Source organism: Cavia porcellus, unplaced genomic scaffold (assembly GCF_034190915.1).
Source record: "Cavia porcellus strain 051 isolate PalLab524CR breed Dunkin Hartley unplaced genomic scaffold, mCavPor4.1 scaffold_3, whole genome shotgun sequence".
Classification (NCBI taxonomy): domain Eukaryota; kingdom Metazoa; phylum Chordata; class Mammalia; order Rodentia; family Caviidae; genus Cavia; species Cavia porcellus.
Genome location: NW_026947486.1, coordinates 37,811,266 through 37,823,840, shown reverse-complemented (window position 1 = coordinate 37,823,840; position 12,575 = coordinate 37,811,266). Strand labels below are relative to the sequence as shown.

The 12,575-nt window shown below is 40.2% G+C and overlaps 1 protein-coding gene across 2 annotated transcripts; it reads left to right on the top strand.

Moving 5' to 3' along the window:
• Window positions 1-2,203: 2,203 nt before the first annotated feature.
• Window positions 2,204-12,545, top strand: Snx12 (sorting nexin 12). Of its 2 annotated transcripts, XM_003471008.5 has the most exons (4): window positions 2,231-2,579; window positions 8,114-8,209; window positions 10,082-10,206; window positions 10,728-12,545. In XM_003471008.5, the coding sequence occupies exons 1-4, from the start codon at window positions 2,274-2,276 to the stop codon at window positions 10,828-10,830; spliced, it is 630 nt and encodes a 209-aa protein (XP_003471056.2). In that variant the 5' UTR covers window positions 2,231-2,273; the 3' UTR covers window positions 10,831-12,545. The 2 variants fall into 2 exon arrangements, with proteins under 2 accessions (XP_063102113.1, XP_003471056.2); XM_063246043.1 differs by lacking the exon at window positions 8,114-8,209 and having other exon boundaries at window positions 2,204-2,579.
• The last annotated feature ends 30 nt before the right edge of the window (window positions 12,546-12,575 follow it).

Here is a 12,575-nt window from a genome sequence, read left to right as displayed (position 1 = left end):
ATGACCAGATTTACCTAAACTGAACTCATTGTCTTCCAAAACTTCCTGCTCTTTCTGTAATTCAATTTTGATTGATGGTGCCTAGTTATGTAAGTGAGAAATTCAAGGGTCATTTTCAATTTCCTCCTCCACTAACCCCCAAATAGTAACAATACACTTACTGTTATCACATAAATTTTATTTTATTAAATTCTCACGACAGCCCCAGAGGTTGCTATTAGTTATAATGTTTTCATTTTACAGTTGAGGAAAATCATAACTTGCTGGAGGCTATACAGCTAGGAAGCTGAGATTTAAACCCAGGCAGCCTTAACTCCCTGGCTTACATCTTAATTTCTATATTGTACTGTACTACTATTATATTTCATACATGTCCTATTTTATTTCCTTAATCTCTGTCCTTTTACCTTTCCTCCATTTCCACTATCATTACTTGATTTTTTTTATTGTCAATACCTTCACAGTCACATTCAATTTAAGTGAATTTTCCATGTTATGTGCAAATAATCCCTCTAAAACCCAACTCCAGTCATGTCTTTTTCCTGCTTAAGACACTTCAGCAGCTCCCTTTCACTTATCATAAGATCTTCTCGGCCCATCCCCAGCCAACCTACCTCTAAACACTTCCATCTCACAATCCAAATTGGTAGTAATTGCCTGAAAATACCATGTTATTTCTTATCATGAGGGCTTTGTATGTGCTGTTTGTTCTGCCAGAAATTATCTTTCCTCGTTTCTACTTTCATTTGTTCTTTGTTTTTTCACTTCTATTAACTCAGATGCTTTTTCTTCCAGGAATACTTACTCTAACTCTCCCAATTATGCATATATGTTATTTTTTAACATTTTGTTCAATTTTGCAGTACTAGGGATTGAACTCTGGGCCTTCACATTGAGCTACACCTTTAGCCCTTTTAATTTTTTAAAAAAACTTTGAGACAATGCCTTGCTAAATTGCTAAACTGACCAGGTTGGACTTGAATTTGTGATCCTTTAAACTCAGCTCCTGGAGTGCTCAGATTATAGGTGTGTGCTACCATGCCCAACTAACATTTGAATATTTTATATTTGTCATATTGTATTAGTTTCATTGTCTCCCTCCACAGAATGTTAATTTCTTAAGGGTAGGTACTCTCTTATTTAACCCTAGGTCTTCTTCAGTATTCACCCTGGTGTTGGGCATGTAAGGAGTTGCTTAGTAGATATTGGTTAAATTGAATGAAATAATTGCGCAAATGTAGGGCTTTGTGCTTTGTTGAAAGAATTTCAGGCATCAGTGATATAGGAAAAAGAAAAAAAATTTTTTGAGACAAAATCTCTCCCTATGTGGCCCAGACTTGCCTCAAACTCCTGATCCTCCTGCTTCATCCTCCTGAGTGTAGGAGTGTTTTGGATTACAGGCATGCTTCACCACATCTGCCTGGGAAATACTTTTTGAGGAGCAGAGGGCAGGTGAAGAGAGGGAGAAAGAGGAATGACTTGAAATTATTACCTGTCTATCCCTTAATGTAATGTGGAGCATGAGTAGATTAGTCTCATAATTATTAATAATTCTATAGAAGATTCCATGTAGACGTGCATTCTATCTCCATTATAGCAAGAAATAGCAACATTGCCAAGTATGGAGTTCTACAGGATGCAGATAGAAGATATTACAAAATGCTGTCTAATTTGCTAAGAAATTAACACTGACTACACCTGGAGTTAGCTTTTACACAGCAACATGCGAAGGATGAAAATAAGTCCAGTTTTCCTGAAAAGTGAGAATGAGAAATCATCCTTATTTTACCCCATTCTAGTTGTTCGCTGCTTTCTTGGCATCTGCTCAAGGAGTACTCCAATGTATGTGGCACTATGTGAAACTATCAGCGGCACAAATGGCGAAGCAGCATTCTAGGTTCTTGGTACTACGGTCGGAACCCCACCTTCCAGAGTTCACCCTTCTATTTTCGCGGAAAACCCGAATTTATTCAGGTCACCGGGCTTTGGCCTATCACTGTAGAATTCTAGCTTGTGGGGCAGTGCCCACAGCTGATTGATACACAGTATGAGACAATTTCTTGGGTTGAGGAGCGTTGATTGGAGAAGCTAACTGTGGTGCTTTGCAGGATATTGGCTGGCACCACCGAAGATCCAGGTTCCGGGGCATCCACCAACATCACCCGGAAGCCTGAATGAGGCCTCCTCCATACAATAAGTAAAGCCGTCAGCTACGCGGCTATTCAGGGCGCAGGGCGCAGGGCCCGGGGCCGGGGCGGCGTGCGCGTGCGTGTATGCGTGAGCGCGCGTGCGCGGCGCCGCTGTCTGTGGGTTGGCTGGTTATTTTGCAAGCGGGAGGGGCCGTGCGCGCTCCTGCTCGGCTTCTGTCCCCTATTCCCCCCCCCTCCCCTGGTCCCAGTCTCTCCTTCGTAAAGATGTCTGACACAGCAGTAGCTGACACTCGGCGCCTTAACTCGAAGCCACAGGACCTGACCGACGCTTACGGGCCGCCGAGTAACTTCCTGGAGATCGACATCTTTAATCCACAAACGGTGGGCGTGGGCCGCGCGCGCTTCACCACCTATGAGGTTCGCATGCGGGTGAGTCACGGGGTGAGGAAGACCGCTGAGGGAGGACGGGACGGGGCGGGGGTTGCGGTGGAGGCTGCTGTGAGGACGAGTAACGGTGGAGAAGACCCTCGAAGGGGTCCTTTAGGGGTTAGGGGCTTTAGAGAGAGGTCTACAGACTCGGTTGTGGCCCCAGGATATAGAAAACGCCTGAGGGGGACATCGGATGAGGGTGCGGAAGAACAAGTACCCTTGAGGAAGAAGTGAAGCAGGGCTGGGTAGGGTGGGGAAGGTGGAAAAAGATTAGAGTGAGGAATTCAGATAGATAGGAATCGTAACTGACTGACGAAAAAAGAAAAGGGAGGGTGGAAGAGGGCTGGGGGATGGAAAGCTGAGGCCTATACCGCTGGTCCCATAACTAAGCTAGGTTGTGGGAAGTCAGTCTGAAAAGGGAGAGTAGGAAGGTAGTGCTTCTTAATTAGGTCTCCCGTGGATTAAAGGCAAAATAGACTCCAGGAAAGAATGACAGTGGGCTCGTGGTAGCAAAAATTGAAAAGGAGTTCCCTGGAGACTGAATACTTTCCTGACTAGTCTAAGGTTAACACCTGGAGGAGAGAGCTGTTTTATGCTTAAGTTTTCCCAGGTACTTCATGCAGTCTCCCTTTAAAACCTGGCTCTGCACTGGGATTGGTAGATTGTCAGTTGCTGCTCTTATCCCATGCTGATCTTTGAGATCTGAAATAACCCAGAGTGTTTATTTCAATGTTTACTGGCTCTCATTTAGGTTCTGTGTATATGAATGGCTAGTTGCCTTTTCTGTCCTACATTAACCTTTTGGATTCCTTCCCTGGTGTGTAGTTACCTTAATACATGACATTTCAGAAAGGATTGCCCCATGAGTGGATTTTTCCAGTGTACACCACAGAGGACTTTATTCTGTAGCGCTTAGTCCAGCATGCAAGGATGCAATGTGCAGATAGAGTGCATGTTTGCAGATTCTTTTGTCCAGAGTGGTTATAGGTAAGAAACTTTTAAGGACCATTTACTTGTTTTATATTTTCTTATCAGGCTAGAGAGTTAGAATATTCCTTATGGATAGCATCTGCTTAAACAGCACTGAAGACCTAAAAGAGTATATAATTGTAAGAGAAAGTCTCCTATGTGGACTTTGAAATCTCGTTGACAAATTATCTCCAAAAGAACAAATGAATAGCAAAACATGAGAAACACTTGTGTTTTTTGGCAGTATGAGGGATTGAACCAAGGTTCTCACTCATGCTAGGCACGGACCTTGCCACTGAGCTACTCCTGCAGCCCAACATTTATATGTATGTGTCTCTCTCTTTTTTGTGGTACTGGGGTTGAACCCAGGACCTTTGCACTGAACTATATTCTCATATACCTTGCCCCTTTTCTTATTTTTATTTTGAGACAGGGTTTTGTTAGAGCCCAGGCTAGGTTCTAAGTTGGAATCCTCCAGCTTCAGCCTCCTAGAGCGCTGATTACAGCATGTCACACTGTACCTGACAATACTTGTCTTACAGAGACAAGAACTATTTGAAGTAATTTCTTTGGGGAAGAATGGAATTATGTATTTCAAAATATAAAGGAGCAGAGATTGTAGCTCAGTGGTGCAGCATATATTGTATGCTTGAGACCCTAGGTTTGATCTCTAGCACCACAAAAACAACTAAAAAACAAAATATGGTAAAAAGGAACTGTTATTGCTGGGGAACTTAATGACCTGATGGAACCTCGGCATGACATTTTCAGTATAGAGACTCTGCTGTGGGTGTTTGAAGACATTGTTTTTTCTGTTGAATTACCTAAGAGTCTTAGGAATTATGAATATAATAGCTCCCTACTTCAGGTATTCTAGTAATAACAGGGACTGTTAATCTTATACCTTTTATGTTCCAGGCATTAAACTAGATTTTAGTGCCTATTTTTAGTCTTACAAAAATCCATTTTACAAATGGTAAACAGAGGAGGAATGCAGTTTAAGTAACTCATTCAAGTATATCTAACTGTAATTGCCAGGGCTAGGATTTGAACCAAAGTCTGGCTGACTTCAAGTCTCATGCTCTTTCTACTATAGCCTCTGGCAAGGCTTAAAATATTCCTACCAAGTTTTCATCAATCTTTCCGCTAATGTATAATAATGACAAAGTTGATGATGGTTCCTTGCTCAGTGGGTTTGAGTTAATTTGTGTTGTTTATGTTAATTTGTATGGTTGTATAGGCTTTTTTTTAGTATTGGGGAATAAACCTAGGGCTTCACAATGTAGCTGTATCCCCAACCCTTTTATTTGTATTTTGAGACAGGGTCTTTGTAAGTTGTCCAGACTGGGCTCATTCCAGCTCAGCCTCCCTCCCGTAGGTATGCAGTGCCACACCTGGCTAAGCTTTTGATGTTTTTAATGAAGCGTTTGCATTTATTTATTATTATTTTTGGCAGGGCTTCTCTGCAGGCTTGCCTTGAACTCATCCTAGGCTGGCCTTAAATTCATAGTGATCTTCCTGCTTCAGTCTCCTGAGTGCTGGAATTACAGGGGTGTGCTACCACACCTATCTCTAACATTTGTGTTTATTAAAATATGTTTTTTTTCTGGTGCTGAGGATTGAACCAGAGGCCTTGCTTGTGTTAAGCACAAGCTCTACAGTGGACCTACACCTCAGCCCCATATAATAAATATTGCTGAAGCTCTTCTCTTTCATTTTGTTCAGTAAGGAATCTTATCCTCATGGGGATCTGGAGAGGTGTCTTAGTGGCCTCATATTGTGAAGCTCTAGCAGAGCTCCAAGGTGCTCTTTTCTTGCCAAGAAGCAGTTGTGGAAAAAGGCAAAGTTCCTTTTGTTACACATCCAGTGATACTATTTGGTGGGGAATAATTATGGTCATGATTAATGCATGTGGTTGGCCATTTCTATTTAGAACTTATTGATAGGAGTAAGATCAGGGCTTTTAGTTTGTCAGGGGTTTCTGTTATCACTAGAGTCTGGGTAATCTTTTCAGTGATTAAGATGTGGGAATGAGTGGATTTATATCAAGGAGCAAGCTGTGGTAAGCCAATTTATATAATGGCTATTCTGTATTTTCTAAGTAAGGGAAGGATAAACAGACACATAGAGTTTCTCTTAATCAATTGAGTATTGATTAATTTGTATTTGGGGGAGATGAAGTAGTCATGGTTCCTGTTTTTTTTTTCCTTAGGTACACTCTTGGCATTCTACCACTGAGCTACATCCCCGACCCTTTTTGTTTTTTGTTTTGATACAGTTTCACTAAAGTTGCCCAGGCTGACTTTGGATTTGTGATTAGTCTGCTCAGCCTCCCAGAGTACTGGGATTACAGGCTTGTGCCACTGTGCCTGGCTTGGTTCCTGATCTTAATGAGATCATAATTTAGGTAGATAAGACAAACATGATATATAAGACAATGGTGTGTAAAGAGATAGGAAAGTGTAAATTCAGGCAAGTTCAGAGGGAAAGGCTACCAATATATCCAGCTGGTATTGTCAAGAAAGATTTCCTGAATGAAGTGAGATTGAACTAGTATTTATAGAATGGAAACAATTTGAATAGAAAAGCAGAGGGAAGCCTACCTGGGCTATATTTATCTCTTTATTTTTTATTTTAAATTTTTTGTAGTAATGAGGATTGAACCCAGGGCCTGTTCACTGAGCAACATCCCCAGACCTTTTTTTTTTTTTAATTTTGAGGCAAGGTCTCACTAAGTTATTAAGTTGCCCACACTGAGCATGGATTTATAGTTTTTTCTTCAGCCTCCCACAGTGCTGGGATTATAGGTGTGCACCATTGTATCAGATCTTTTTTTTTTTAAATAGGGAACTTCAGTTTAGTTTTTTTTTTAATTTTATTTAAGGAGAAAAAGAAAAAAAAGCAGAAAAAGGGTACAAGTTATACAGAATTTCAGAAAAAAAATAAACAGTAGGAAATCACTAGTTAATGGATTACATATTGTCATCTTAGAAATATTTGTTCAAGTTACAAAATTAAAGCTTATATAGTGGACATTCAAACAGTGAGAGCAAACAGTTCTGTTCAATGATCCAACAAAACTCCATAATATCATTGTCTATCTTATACACTTAAATATACATGCAGTTATATCGTTTAGAGCACTTTCTTTTCCTCTATTTTGTACAATGACTATTACACATTTTGGGTTTTATTGCTCCCATGGTTCTTATTACTTTTTTTGGAAGAGAGTAAAACCAAATGTGACATAACAGAACAGAGTCGGTCAAATCAAAAGGGTGGATATAATAGATAATGTAAAAATAATGCAAGGTAATCAACAATGGTTACCATAATGCCTCCCGCTATCTCTAATAGAATTGCCTATATCATCAGTAATAATAAAATTGAACAAAACAGTAAAGAACAAAACCAACAAAATCAAAACACTGGAGACATTACAGGTCTTCAAAAGTAGATAATAGTCAACCAGAATGGGCGTCATAATGAATCCCACTATCTTCACAGCTGTTGCCTATACTTTTGAACCTGGTACTATCAAGCAAAACAGAATAGAGGAACATCAGTCAAAACAAGATGGTGAGAGCAATACAGGGCTTCAAATCAAGTTAATAGTAAATCAAAGTGGGTTACTATAATATATCCTGCTATTTTTTAATTTTTCCTTTAATTAAAAGGATAAAAAAAGTAAATAATAAAATGGAGATTGAGATAAAAGAGGGCATAACAATAAAACAGCGCAGAAAAAAACAACCATTTAAGCAAAATAGTGTTTTACCACAAGATAATCCCCACATAAAAGTAGTTACCATATTGTCTCTTTCCTTGAAATCTTTGAGTATGTAGCATCAAATATATCAAAACTTCAGTTTAGTTTTTAATGGAAAATGTAATATGTGCATGTGATATATTGTACAATAAACAGTATTATTTCTGCCCATTCTAGTTGTCTGGTCTTATTTCTCCAAAGGTAAAAGATACTGTGACCAGTATCTTTTAATTAATTAATTTATTTTTGTATAATATGTATTCCTTTTTAAACACAAAAAAGAGGCAAGCTCTCCTTCTGTACCTTGATTTTACCAGTTAATAACTTTTCATACTGCACATTCTTTTCTTAGTCATATAGTGTTCCACTGTACAGGTATACCATAATTCATTTAACCAATTTTCTGTTGATGGACATTGTTGTTATAGATAATAAAATAAATCAAATGCAAGGAAAACTGTGTGTGTGTGTGTGTGTGTATCTGTGTGTGTCTGTGTATTTACATACAGTTGCATGTCTATTTGTAGGGTTAAACTCTAAGCAACAAGGGGCTTTTTTAAATTGTTAGGAATGGAACTCTGGGTCTTATGTGTGCCAGACAAGTATTATACCACTGAGTTATAGCCCTAGCCCCAATTGTGATGTGCTTGGATAGGTAATGGTTAGTAGTCGCCTGATGGTGTTTTGAAAGGGTTATAGGTACATGGATCATAAGAGCTATTGGACCTGCCCAGTGGTGGTAACAGGTAGCTAGCCACCACACCATCTCTCTTCTTTCATTCTTCCTTCCATGTAGACAAACCTACCAATCTTCAAGCTGAAAGAGTCCTGTGTACGGAGGCGCTACAGTGATTTTGAATGGCTGAAAAATGAGTTGGAGCGAGATAGTAAGGTATGTCCCATTCACTGTCAGCCTTGAAGAGAGAGGTCTGTCTACATAGGTTGAGACAGTATAAGATCATGTTCTGTAAAATCTTGAAAGGGAATGGAGAGAGTCTGGAAATATAATTTGAAACTTGAAAGAGGTAAGTTTAGGGCAGTGTTTTTATTAGTATGTGTTTGTGATGCATAATTACATTCTTCTTGGGGAATTGGTACATGTATATAACCTGTCTTGATTATTTTTACTACCCCTTTCTTCCTGTGACTCATTCTCTAGGTTCCCTTCTCATCTTCACAGAGTCTACCTTCCCATTTCTTATAATCATCAATCAGTCAATCAATTAATTGCTCTCTCTCTCTGTCTGTCTCTCTTTGGTTTTTTGAGACAGAATCTTGTGTGTAGTTTAGTGTGGCGTCCAACTTGTGGCATTCCTCATGCCTCAGCCTCTTGAGTGCTGAGATTACAGGCATTTGCCACCATGTCCAGCTCAATCTCTTTTATTTTGCTCTTTAAATTATTTATATTTTGGATTTGTTATATGAGTGAAACTATCTGATGTTGAGCATTCTGTGTCTGATTTATTTGAATTAGCATTATGGTCTCAAGATCCATCCATTTTCCTACAAATGAATGAAATTTATCCTTTTTTATGAACAAATAGTACTCTATTGTGCTTATATGCCACATTTTCTTTTTTTTTTTTAATACCACATTTTCTTTTTTGTCTTTTTTGTTTTTATCGGTACCAGGGATCGAACTCACGACTGCCTGCTTGCAAGGCAGGCGCTTATGCCGCTGAGCTAAACCTCCAGCCCCAATACCACATTTTCTTTATTCATCTGTTGATAGACATATAGGCCACTTCCATGATTTAGCTATTGTGAATTGTGCTGCTATAAACATAGGTATGAATGTGATTTTTAACTTTTGGGAGGATACCCAAAAAGATGTAGCTAGTTTGAATGGAATTTCTATTTTTAGTTTTATTTTTATCTTTTTTTTTATCGGTACTGGGGATCGAACTCACGACTACCTGCTTGCAAGGCAGGCACTTATGCCACTGAGCTAAATCTCCAGCTTCTATTTTTAGTTTTTTTTAAAAGAATCTCCATACGGATTTCAGTAGTGGTTGTACTAGTTTACATTCACACTAACAATGTTAGAGGGGTTGTTTTCTCCCCATAATCTCACTAGCATAAATAGCAAATGCTGGTGTGGTTATAGAGCAATTTTTTAAAAGAAAGTATTTGGGGCTAGGGATTTAGCTCAATGGCATAAGCACCTGCCTTGCAAGCAGGCAGTAGTGAGTTCGATCCCCGGTACCTGTAAAAAGGAAAAAGTCCAAAAAAAATAATAAAAAAAGAAAGTATTATTTCATTTAATGGCTAGTAAAGTCATATGACCTAACTCTTACAGGTGCTAGAAATGGAAGCTATAGTGCTAAGAAAGACCTAGCTAAGTTCTTGAGTGGTGGTCAGATTGTTAATGAAAGTAAGGATTACTTGGAATTTTTTTCCTCCATTTGAGGTAGTAAATCTGCCCACCCATAAAAACAAAGGTGAATCATGTGAGTCATCCTGACTGTTCTTATTGTCTTAGCTGTTTTGTTTTGTTTGAGACAGAGTCTGGCTATATAGTCCAGGGAAGCTTTGAACTCAGTATGTAGCCCAGGCTGGACTTCAACTTCCTATGATCTTCCTGCCTCAACCCCTCTTCCAGTGCTGGGATTACAGGCATGTGCTATCATGCCACCAGGTTTTAGTTTTTTGCAAATTATTGGCCTTGAGACTGGATGGATCCTATGCTAAGTAAGAAATGAGTACCACCCTACTCCCTCTCTTTCCTTCTCCCATGGGGCTGATATATTGCATCTTCCTGCAGATTGTAGTACCACCACTGCCTGGAAAAGCCTTGAAGCGGCAGCTCCCTTTTCGAGGAGATGAAGGGATCTTTGAAGAATCTTTCATTGAAGAAAGGAGGCAGGGCCTTGAGCAGTTTATTAACAAGTAAGCTAAATCAAGTTCCTGGGAGCTCTGCTTGTACCTTTTTTTTTTTTAATTGGTACCGGGGATCGAACTCACCACTGTCTGCTTGCAAGGCAGGTGCTTATGCCGCTGAGCTAAATCCCCAGCCCCTGGGAGCTCTGCTTGCTACTTTTGCCATTATTGCCTTTCTGTATGTTTTGTCCAGTACTGTCTTTTTTTTTTAAGGGGTTCTGTGGTGTGTTGATTGTGTAGTGGGCTAACTGCACATTTAAACTCCATTCCTTTGAGCAGAATTCTGATCCCATATATCAGGGCCTAAAACAATCCTGTATGTTAATGGTTGCATCTTGAGATTTCCTTGCCTTGCCTTCTGTCCCTCTTTCCTTCTACAATGTTAGAGTTGAGGTGATACTCTACTGCTATTCTCCAGTGGCATAAATGTTAGGGCTGACCTTGTCCTTTCTCCTTTGTCTACACTCTACTCCTTTTGCTAATTTTCTGTGATCCCAACACTACTGATAACCATTTTGGTCTCTTTGTAGAATTGCTGGGCACCCACTGGCTCAAAATGAACGCTGCCTACACATGTTCCTGCAGGAGGAGGCAATTGACAGGAACTACGTCCCTGGGAAGGTGCGCCAATAGGAGCCCCTCTCATCACCTACTCTCTACTTTCCTGCTGAGATGACATTGGTTTTTACACTAAGCCTCTCTCTCTTTGATCTGAAGTTGGCTGCCCATCCCCTGGCCTGATAGACTTGTCTGCCATTGTACCCCTTGGTACCTCTTGACTACACCTTGTAGGCATTCTGTAAGGATCTTCTCTGTGGAGAAGTAGGAAATCACAGACAGATACCCTTTGCTTGGGGGTGGGTGGGTGGGTGGGGTTGGACTGGAAGACAATTTCTTGGGCATTTACCCATGCCAAGGCAAACCTTATGTATGTGGGGGCTCATGCTGGTAACACTTGGATACATACTGATGCTACAAGTCCAGGGGATTTTCCTTCTTAGGTTTAACCAGGAACACTGGGTGGGGAAACACCCTGCCCTTCCTACCTGCATGAACTTTTTGTTTTTGGGGAAAATGGTAGAGATCCAGAAGCTCTCCATCTTTTCTCTAGGCCCACTCCCAGTTTTCTCAACAGTTTCTTTTATCATTTTTATCAAAAAGCTCCCTTGTTGCTTTCCATGGCAGTAATCATCCCAGAGTCTAAGCAATCTGTTGTGTAAAGCAAAGTGTGGGTTTTCTGGGCCAATCTTCATGGCTGCTACAGAGTCAGAAGAAAGCCATAGGGAGTAGGAGAGCTCTTGCTGCCTAGCCCTGCCCCTTTCTTTATGGCTCTATACTATGACTGCCTATTTTTGCTTACCAGCAGGTAGGTCAGTATGGGCCAGCAATTTTCCCATCCCAAGCCTTTGCTACTTTATGAGTTAGCTTTGTAGGTTTGTTGGCTTAAAAGGTGGGGATAACTCTCCACTGTCAAGTGACTCCTTGAATGGTGGCAGTTGGTCATATTCTAGGTTCCTCCAGATTGTAGGGAAGAATATTACCACTTTCTTTCTTTTATTCTCCCTTCTGCATCGCATTTAGAGCTATTCCAAGGGCCGAAGCACACAAACAAACCACAAGTCTCTGATTTTTCCTAAGCACTTTGAGCTGTTGAATGGGGTTCAGGGCCATGGGTTGTCACTGCTCTCCCCAGCTTGGTCATAGGGTTATTGAACTGCCTGTGCTTGTTTCCCACGGAACTCCAGTGTTCTCCCCAGGGCTAGTGACTGGGAATGAATCTCCTAAATTTTAGTCTAAAGTAGCTTCTTATGGCTGAAAACTGTCCTGAACTTTTGTCTGGAAGGAAGTGTTTTTTTTTTTTTTGCTGGGGTTCACTGTTTCTTCTAAGTGGTAGGATGAGACCAAGTTAACTCTGGTGCCCAGTGACAGTAGAGGCCCTATGCTCAGATCCCTATCATGAAAGGATTAGAATTTCCTATATAGAACCTTGGGGAAATGATAGCTGATTTTGATATGACCCTGGTCAGAGAGGTTAGGATTAGATTTTGATGAGTGGAACTCATCTAAGTGTTGACATACCTTGAGACAGATGAGCTCTGTAGCTGCTGAGCTCTATTTCCCACCTCACCAGTGTTGGTATTGCTGCCTTTTTGATTTGTATCCTCTATTATAACCTTTTATTTTAAAAAAAATATTTCTTCTTTCATTGTGCACAAGTGCTGAGAGTCTGAGGCCCCATTTCTGCTGTGTATATATCCTGATTCGGGGCTTTTATTCAGCAAACTGTTCATTCTTCTGTCAGGAAATGTCACATTCAAATCTGTTCACATTAAACCACTGTGAAGCAAGCCTCTGTTTTCTTCCTTAAATTGTACATT

Coding starts and splice junctions, on each gene's coding strand:
- Snx12 (XM_003471008.5), top strand. CDS start 2,274: ATGCGTGAGCGCGCGTGCGCGGCGCCGCTGTCTGTGGGTTGGCTGGTT. Junction 2,580..8,113: donor CCTATGAGGTTCGCATGCGG/GTGAGTCACGGG, acceptor CCTTCCATGTAG/ACAAACCTACCAATCTTCAA. Junction 8,210..10,081: donor AGTTGGAGCGAGATAGTAAG/GTATGTCCCATT, acceptor ATCTTCCTGCAG/ATTGTAGTACCACCACTGCC.